Source organism: Trachurus trachurus, assembly GCF_905171665.1.
Source record: "Trachurus trachurus genome assembly, chromosome: 24".
Lineage (NCBI taxonomy): Eukaryota > Metazoa > Chordata > Actinopteri > Carangiformes > Carangidae > Trachurus > Trachurus trachurus.
The window spans coordinates 28,059,773-28,069,924 of NC_139910.1; the positions used below are offsets into that span (position 1 = coordinate 28,059,773).

The 10,152-nt window shown below is 41.0% G+C and overlaps 1 protein-coding gene across 1 annotated transcript in view; it reads left to right on the top strand.

Annotated features, from left to right (window-relative positions):
• opn5 (opsin 5) overlaps positions 1-8,235 on the top strand; it is a 53,761-nt gene extending 45,526 nt beyond the window's left edge. Inside the window, exons 4-7 of the mRNA XM_084001166.1 lie at positions 3,206-3,376; positions 4,746-5,080; positions 5,224-5,468; positions 8,153-8,235. Of these exons, the coding sequence (XP_083857292.1) occupies positions 3,206-3,376; positions 4,746-5,080; positions 5,224-5,468; positions 8,153-8,219 (818 nt within the window). The 3' untranslated portion in view covers positions 8,220-8,235. The remainder of the gene's footprint in view (positions 1-3,205; positions 3,377-4,745; positions 5,081-5,223; positions 5,469-8,152) is intronic.
• The last annotated feature ends 1,917 nt before the right edge of the window (positions 8,236-10,152 follow it).

Here is a 10,152-nt window from a genome sequence, read left to right on the forward strand (position 1 = left end):
GTGTGTGCGCTGCATATGACACACTGTATTGTATTTATACTTAAAGCAGATATCAGTGGAATGTTTTTGTTAATATAAGTCCTAAATAGTCCTATTTTCCGTCAGCAATCACTTACATGAAGTATTTCAGCCTAAACACGAGTCTCTCCGTCACTCTGCTCTGCTGTAACCCGAGGAGAAAATTTTCCTTGTGGGATACAAGTGTTATCCAATGAGGAGAGAGAACGGCATGAAGGGCTGTGTGTGCAGCCAAGGGATGCGCGTGAATGTGGTGACGTAGCACGAGGACCAATTGATGCCTGACAAGGGCGGGGGCTGCTAACTCATGGTGCGTTCAAAGAAACTCGTACTTTGTGTTTTTCCTTCCTGTGAAGTCATACCAGTTCGATCTGGTACGAGTTCACGGGTCGGAAGTTACGAGTGGCCGTTATAGGGAACTTTCACAGACAACAGGACGGTAAAAACACGAGCTACGGGTTACCTGGAACGCTACCAAGTCGTAGTTGTGACTTGAAGCTGTAACTTACGGTTTCAAAAGCCTGCCTTGAACGCAGCATTAGCCGAAACGGCCGTGAAGCTGATATCTGCTTTAAGAGACCTGACAGTGACGAGGTCTCAGGCTTCCCTCGCTTGCACATATTTTTCCTCAGCCATTCCATGGCTGCTCCTGCTTCTTTCTAATTTTTCCCTTCACCTGTAGACTCTCCATAAAGTAGGTTAGGGACAAGTTTTGATCATATTCATTCTCACAGTATTTCCATCCAAATTAATTCGATATGAAAAACTGTCACAGGTTGCCCTACCCTCTTTCCACTGTCCTGTTTACTGTGTCATTGAACCTTTATGTGAACTTGTATGTATATTCATATGTGATAGAACTTTGAACTTCTTTGCAGTGGCACCTTTTCTTATACCTTTAAATACATTACACAATACACAAATACACATCATAAAAACAACTGAAAACATTAAAGGGATAGTTCACCCAAAATTGAAATTTCACTCATTATCTACTCCCCCTCATGTGGACTAAGGGCTGGGAGAAGTTTCAGAGTCCTCCATGGCTTCTCTGAGTTACAGGGGGTCTCGGCGTAGCAGTGCATGTCCATATAACGGTTGCAAATGGATACCAACTGTCTTCGTAACAAAAAGACACACCAAAAAACATCCAAATACCTCCATGCTGCTCGTATGTAATGTCCGTCTTGTATTGAAGCCCCGAAATGCAAAATTGTTCCAAAAAATTAAATAAGTCTATATTTCAAGCTTGTTTGTAGCGGAAGCTCCTCTTCAAATATTCGTCAAATTTGACGAACCGGGATGAGGAGCTTCGAGAAGCATTACATACGAGCAGCATGGAGGTATTTGGATGTTTTTTGGTGTGTCTTTTTGTTACGAAGACAGTTGGTATCCATTTGCAACCGTTATATGGACATGCACTGCTACGCCGAGACCCCCTGTAACTCAGAGAAGCTACGGAGGACTCTGAAACTTCTCCCAGCCCTTAGTCCACATGAGGGTGAGTAGATAATGAGTGAAATTTCAATCTTGGGTGAACTATCCCTTTAATATTATTACTTTAATACAAAATGTACATATTAAAATCATGTTGCATAAAAAGTAAGGAAATAAAATACAACAATATTATGACTTACAGTATAAAAACAACTGAAGACTGTATCATCTCTGTACATACAGTACAGGTGTTTTCCATTTCCATGTTGATGCCTTCCACATGAGAGTTGGTAGCACCAGGCTGCAGCTGCCAAATAAAACAGTGGCATGATTTGTGCAGCTGAAAGTCTGTTTGCAGTTGTTGTCGTGACTCACAATTATTGCTGTTTAGCCTCAGAACATGTGAGAAACCATGTGCAAACGTGTGCACATGGCCCGCTGGGTTTTCAGTGATTCCAGGAAAACATTAGGCTCATCATGTCTCATGCAGCTTTGCCTCAAGAGGTTCTGATGTTTATCTCCCTCATGCCGCTCGGGGTTGGCTCTCAGCCTGTCCAGCTCTCCAGGAAGACCTTGCATCTGACACACAAGGACTCACTGTGGTTTAGGAATAGCTCTATTAGCTCTATAACCCCTATTGGGTGTGAAAGGGTATTCCCATACCTTAAAGTATAGGACTGACTCATAAGACGCATAGCAGCTTACACAACATGCACACTGTAAAGCCAAGAGCGTTCAAGGAAGCGTTACTACGATAATCACTACGATGCCTTTGTGTTTGTACCCATGACAACAGTGTTCTCTGCCATTACTCACTTTTACGCTGGTCATTAATTAGTCACTATTGTCACAAGTTGTCACAAGAGCTGTCACATGTATTTGTGCCTTTTATCCTTTGAAACCAAAGATTTGGAGAGGAGAAAGGGGCTCTTGTCACAGCACTGAAAGATACTGACTGGGATTTTTTTGTGCATGTTGCTTTTTTAGTTGCACAGCAGAACCAACCAAGTCAAACTTTTATGTCATCTTGACAAACTGTTGCTTCATCTTGCAACAGTTGTGCCTGTGTTAATGAACATGCAGTTTCCTCTATTTACTTACTACTTAGTCTTACTTGCTCAGAAACATTCAGGACAAAAATAAATGATTGTTAGTGTCTCCACTGCATTTCATTAACAACTGAAAAGGTTTTATATGTCCAGGTTCATAAGTTTGACCCATGGCCCCAGGGAAGCAGGGGAAGAAGAGTGATTCAGTTAATATCCATCCTTATTTCTGCAGCCTTGACAGTGATGTATGATGAATGTTGTAGACATAAATATCTGAACATCTGATTATGAAAACTGTCCACATTGTGTTTATCTCCTAAGACGACACAGGCCAGACATCACTGATTTATTCAAAACTAATAGTTTACTAACTATTAGTGCTAATTCTATATGAGTATTTGTGATTGAAAAATATGTTGATTTTGTACAAATTTCACAGTGTTTTAATTAATTGTGTTGTAAAAGTTGGTTTACTGCAGTATAAATCGCACAAACCATTGGTTTAAATTAACAAACATTTATTTTCTGTCAGTTTTCATAATTAAAATATTCTTTTGTGAGAAACTTTAAGCTGAAAAACTAACACTGATTTTGTATTTTCTCCTCAATCTCTTTCTTCATCCTCCTCCACATCCTCCTTCCTTTCCCTTTCTGTTCCATACCTCTTTCTCTTCTGTCCTACCCTATGTTTGTCTTTACAGTGACAGGAAAACCCTTTTTCATAATATCTAGTTTGTCCCACCGCTGGTTGTTCGGATGGGAGGGCTGCCGTTTCTATGGCTGGGCCGGCTTCTTCTTCGGTTGCGGGAGCCTCATCACCATGACCGTGGTCAGCCTGGACCGGTACCTCAAAATCTGCCATCTCAGATACGGTACGGGAGTCAGTCTATCCATCAACCCATTCACTGTATCAGTCTGTTGTTAGCCTTGGCTGAAATTATGACACATTTCCAATTCAAAGGTACAGTGTTTGTTTGATTTTCCATTAAGCTCATTCGTTTCTTTTTCTTTTTTTTGTCATTTTCTGACCATACTACCTACTTTGTTGAATAGAGCAAATACATTTGCTGGATTCACCTTTTGAAATATTAACTCTGTGAAATGAAATATACTGTGACGACTAATGACTGTTCACACCCCACAGTCAAGAGTCCAGTCTCCACTCCTGAAAACAGTTTAAATGGATAGTTCAACATTTTGGCAAATTGGCCCATTGCCATAATCCCTATAGTCATAGCAGTAGGTTCATTACCTTTGTTGGTGTAAGCTGTTTTTAGAACGGCAGAGCAGAGCCGTGAGCTGCTCAGAGCTACGCTACGGAGGCTCATTATGGGATTTCTTGGTTTCCCTCATCAAACTCATCAAATACACAATCCAACAACTCCACAACGCTCTGGTGGACAAGTTGTGAGCTGCACATTCACCACGTTATGAGATAATAACACAACGTTACCAGAGAGAGTTGTTTTAGAGGGAAATACAGAGACTGCTTGATGAAAAACTGTCCCTGAACGCAACGCACATCAGTGGTTTTGCATGAACTTACCTCTAAAACAACTCTGTCTGGTAACGTTGTGTTATTATCTCATAGCGTGGTGAGCGTTGTGGAGTTGTTGGATTGTGTATTTGATGAGTTTGATGAGGGAAACCAAGAAATCCCATGAGCCTCTGTAGCGTAGCTCTGAGCAGCTCACGCCGCAGCTTGGCCGTTCTAAAAATAGCTTACACCAAGAAATAAAGGGAACGGACCTACTGCTATGACTATCGATTACATGTATGGTAATGGGCCAATTTGCCAAAATGTTGAACTATCTCTTTAAAGGAACTCTGCAGTAAAATTTAAACTACATGTATGTATTATGCATTGAGTGAGCTTCACAGCTCTCACATTGTCCATGGTGGAAGTAGCAAAAAGCAGGAACACACATCTTCAAATACTCTCGACTCGAACCAGTTAGTCTCTAAAATGTCAGAAATGATTTCACATTGTTCCCCATCCTGAATGAACTCCCACTGATGTGATTTTTGTGACCAAATGTGTTGTTTGAAATGAAAAATACACAATTTACTGCTGAATTCACTGATGTGATGTTTGGCTTATATTGTCAAGAGTTCAAACACAAACCCACAGATAGTTCTAGATTTAAAGTTCACTGTGTTTGTAGTGGAAGAGTTTATATTAAGTTATGTTTAAGTAACTAACAAAAACTAAACTTTAATTTCTTCTCTTTTTACTCCCAGGCACATGGCTGAAACGCCACCATGCCTTCGTGTGTCTGGCTTTTGTGTGGATGTATGCGGCGTTCTGGGCCACCATGCCCCTGGTGGGCTGGGGGAACTACGCCCCGGAGCCCTTCGGGACCTCCTGCACACTGGACTGGTGGCTGGCCCAGGCCTCCGTGTCCGGCCAGAGCTTCGTCATGGCCATCCTCTTCTTCTGTCTCATCCTCCCCACAGGCATCATCGTCTTCTCCTACGTCATGATCATCGTCAAGGTCAAGTCCTCTGCAAAGGAGATCTCGAACTTCGACGCCCGCATCAGGAACAACCACAGCCTCGAGATGAAACTCACAAAGGTGGGTGAAGGGTTGGAGGAGCAGTGGCAGAGAAAGGAAATCAGACCAAAGTAAGGCTCCTGAAGAGAGGGGATAGAACCAAGGAGAAACTTTGAGTGCTGCTCAATTCTGTGATGTGAATATTGCTGTGTGTCTTCTTGTAGGTGGCGATGCTGATCTGTGCCGGCTTCTTGATCGCCTGGATCCCGTATGCAGTGGTGTCGGTGGTGTCTGCGTTTGGTGAACCAGACTCGGTGCCCATTCCTGTGTCTGTGATCCCCACCTTGCTGGCCAAGTCCTCAGCTATGTACAACCCCATCATCTACCAAGTGGCGGACCTGAAGAACACCTGCATGAAATCCTCCTGTTTCCAGGCCCTGAAGAAACACAGGCCCTTTAGAAAGTCAAGGTAGAGACCACTTTTTAAATTCTGGATTATTGATTTATGGTTAAAGCTGTTCAGGCAGAATACTGACATCAGCTCACATGACTGGATGCATGTTGCCAATACTGTTTTCCTTTGAAGCTTTATGCACAGCTCCACTACTTCCTGAACTTAAACCAGCTCCTTTATTTCCTGTCTTATGTTATTGGACAAACTGATGAATCCAGGTGTGTCTGAGTCGTCACAATGGTCAGACACACCTGGATTCATCAGTTTGTCCAAAAGGAGCTTGTTTAAGTTCAGGAAGTAGTGGAGCTGTGCATAAAGCCTATAGAGAATGTGAAGTTACGTCACGCCGCTTTGCATTGTGGGACGTTGGGCGCCGTCTCTGCTCGTCTCCCCAAAAAAAGTCCCCCAAAGTCTTGAATCAAGTCCCTTAACGGCAAAACGTAGGGATCGACACCGTTAATAAGTCGTAGTTTTTCTGTGTACCGTTGTTTCTCGTTAAATTTGAGTTTATCACGATACGTTCCTCCTTCGTTTTCCTTCCCCTTCTCCATTTCTTTTTTTCTTTTTGTTCGTCTTCCTCATCTCTTTTTCTTCTTGCTCGTTTTCCTCCGTTTTCCCCACTCTGTTTACGTTTGCGTTCCTCCAAAGATGGCGCCGACGTCCCACAATGCAAGGCGGCGTGACGTCAGCTTCACATTCTCTATTATTTAGCATAATCTAACCCTTGAATGGTCATTAAACACATACTATGTTTCACTGTAAAACAACCTATGTGTGTCTGTTGTCTGTTTTACTTGTGCTCCATTCTGTATTTAAATGTCCTTCAGTCTTTGTCAGTTCAGCTGTGTTCCCTCCGTTTCCCTGTCCTGCTACCTGTGTTTGGATTGATGGTGATTTTAATTCCTTTAATGTAACTACCTGCCTTTATGACATTCTTGTGTTGTTATGTTTAGGTTGTTGATGCTTATTAAGTGGAATAGTTCAAAATAAATTACTACTAATTTGAATTAGTACTTCCTTTGTACTTGTATTAAAGAATTCATTTAATTAACCCATATTTGACCTCTCAGTATCACAACTCAAGCTGCCAACTGCTTTGGGCCCCAGGTCCATAGGGACTCCAAAGACCAGGTTCCTTGTGTGGCAGCTAGTTTATTATAATGATCCCTTTGTAGTTATTGTGTAGTAGTATTTATGTGTCCTTTTGGATAACACAATCATCCTTCCCTCCTCCTGTTTCCTCCACCCTGAGGATGATGGGAACCTTAAGGCCAAATTATGTCATGATAAAATAGAAATTACAATGACGGAATAACAAAAAACCTTTTTTTCTTTTAATTTTACACTTAATAATATAACATAATTTATCATTTTTGTTGTAATTTGCAACTCCTACATCCTGCGGCACAGACAGCATTGTTTTATAGAAACCAAATGATAAAACAGGTTAATCGAATTTACTCATATTCACAATTATAAACATCTTTCAGTGGCATTTATCACAAATGGGCTGTGGCTGCTGAAATTAAATTGCTAACCTTTAGTGCCTGTTTAGTGCCTGTTGTCAGAAATTAAATTCACCTTTCAATAACGAAAAACATGAACGTGATTTGAATTACAGCCGAGTCAGAGAACTTGACAAATAAACAAGTGACTCATACAATATGTGGAGTACGGATGAATGCAGGGCTTTTTAAATGAAACCCGCACTTCCATCTCATTCTCAAGGGTATCTGACAGAACATATGTCACATTTTTCTCCCTCAGCTCAAATGTGAGGAATGATGTCGGCTTATGTTACATATATGTGTGTGTAACTTGTTAAACATGATTTTCACACATACAGTAGTGGAAAACATGTCAGATGTCAGAGATCCAGCCACATGTCTGTCTGATCCTCAGTCATACCAGACTCAGTCCATTGTGCAGTGACACTGATGCGCAAATCACGTCCACACAATGATTGGGCTCATCTCCTAATAACACCGCACAACAGAAAATAACAGTAAAAAGCATGTGTTTACCTTTGAAAACCTCCCACAAACCATCCATATACCCCTCAGCCTCCTATGTTTTTACTATACTCTATATACAGTATAGTAAAAACTCACAGTTTGCATCATTGCATAACCTGATGATTGACATTTATCAATGGCTGTTTTCTTTTTTCTCAGAAAATGCATTAAAAACAGGCAAATTATGAGTAACTTCAAAGAGAAATAAACACAGAGAGAGCATGAATAAAATTTGATATTACTCTTAATTTATGTACAGGTTTTGATTGACAGAGGAGGTCATGGATCCAATCAAATAGGTAGCGGACCCGGTTCTGATCAGCGAGGCAAATTAAGCCCTGCTGGAGCGTGGAGCACCCAAGGGTCGATGCCTATGGTCTAAATTAGCTTATTCTTTAAGCATTAAAGTGGACTGCCTATATGACATTCATACTGGAGCATCTCTATTTGTTAATGTTGTTTGTCAGTTTGTAACACAGTTTGCTCATAAAAGGTGTGAGACTGTCACTGGTTGACAGCAGGTCAAAGGTGGAAGCACTGAGTCATGGTGGTGACTGATTATTTCACTCACTTTGTGTTATTCTGTAACATTGTGTGGATGTTAAATGCTTGACTTTCATCAGCGGGGATCTTTAAAACAAACTCTGAACCTTTGTTTGCTTCTGTTTTTCTGTTTCCCTGCAGGTTCTACACCATCTCTGGCTCGATAAAGGACGCACCAGCAGCCAAAGACGCTCACGTGGAGATGTGAGACAGACACTTTAGACTGTGTGACCCACTCTTACCTCTTCCCCTTTGGACAGTTTGCCGTGTTCCCTGACTCCTGTGCCCTGGACTGACCCAATCACACGCTGCCTGTCATGTTGCTATGACACCATCAGCTGCTCACCCTCAGTCTCGCTGCTTGTCTTTACACCCAGGCTGGATTTCCATCGGCTCTTCCCCACATCTTCCCCACAAGGGTTTTCCTTAGTTTGTGGAGAGTGTGTTATTGTTCAGTGGTTACATCATACAAGTGACATAGTGTGACTTTGTTTTCCAGTATTACAGACACACTGACTTTCATGCATTTAAAAATAAAAGAAAAAAGCATAAATGGAAAAACAAGTCTTACTGGGGCTGACTGACTGCAGTGTTATATGATATATACTGTAAGTTGCCTCAGGTTTCAAAACTAAGGAACATTCATGAGTTGCAAAAGATCATATAACATATTTCTGAGGCTAAATCACAAATTGGGAAACAAAAGAAAAGTTGTATTTGTATATTTGTATTAGTTTCCTACACCTGTGGCTTGTATATACATAGTCAAGCACTTTATTAGGAACACCTTGACACTTGCATATTCATGCAATTACACAATCAGCCATTGAGTATATTGTATAAAATAGTGCAGATATGGGTCAGGAGCTTCAGATGTTGAGATGAATCAGAGAAGAGACTGGTTGGAGCCTGCAGAACTATGATAACTATGATACCACTTCCAATGAGGAGGACTTGAACCTTGAAGTTGGACAACTGAAACAGCAGAAGACCACGTCAGGTTCTACTTCCTTGACAGTGGAGTGGGCACAGACTGATCAGAACAGCTTGTCTCCATGGACTGTGTCAACATCCAGACTGCTGTTTGTAGAATATTTTCTTGCCAAACTCTATGGTCACAGTTCACCATCTTCATCAAACTGGGAAAATGAACATAACAGTGAGTTCAGTGAACTTCAGTGACCTCGGCCTCCAGAGTGAATCCAGTAGAGCATGTGTGGGATGTGGTAGAAGAGGAGATTGTGAAGCTGACAACAAATTGGCAGAAATGATCTGATGCAGTCGTGTTGGCATGGAGCACAATCTCCAAGGAATGTTTCCGACCTCTTGTTGAATGGCCGGCATGAGGAACTGAGGCTGTTTTCAGCCTGAAAAAGGACCTGTCCAGTATCAGCCATGGTGTTCCTGATAAAGCATTTGGTGCATGTATTCTCATCAGCTTCTTTTCTCCTCAGACGTTAAACTGCACACAAGGAGACATTTTGTGAGTCAAAGCGGTGAAAGTAAGACTTTTATATTGCTTTTCCAGGGTATTTCACAGAACTCATCAAAAGCTTTTTTATTCCTGAGATGAGTGTTCTAAGAAGTGAGCTAAACGGCTCAAGGCTTCATGCTTCACAAGGAAACACACAGGATGAGTGCACTTTACTTACAAATTGTTCAATATGCACTGATTATATTTTGGTGTTGCATACAGTATGTGTAGTAGATTGTTGCAGAGGAAATATATTTATTCAAAGAACAACTGCAGACATTCATGTCATTCTATCAGAAACCAAAATTGTGGCCATAGACACAAAAACATTATTATTTTTGTTTTAATCCATGTGTTCTCATTTTGTTGTCCTTTTTTGCCACAGTCAGAAATAACAGTATATTTTCCTTGATGCATTAAATAAATAGTTTGGACACCTTTAAAACATTAATTTGCTTTAATACTGAGTCAGAGGAGAAGATTGATATCACTCTAATGTCTATGTGCTCTGCATGGAGAAGATTCATTCATTCATAACCTTTATTTAAACTCGGAGATATATTGAGGAGCAACCTCATTTACAATATAGCCGAGATTTTTTTTTTTTTTACATGAGGCAGTTAGCTTTGTTTAGCATTAAGACTGGAAGCAGAGGAGAACATCTTGT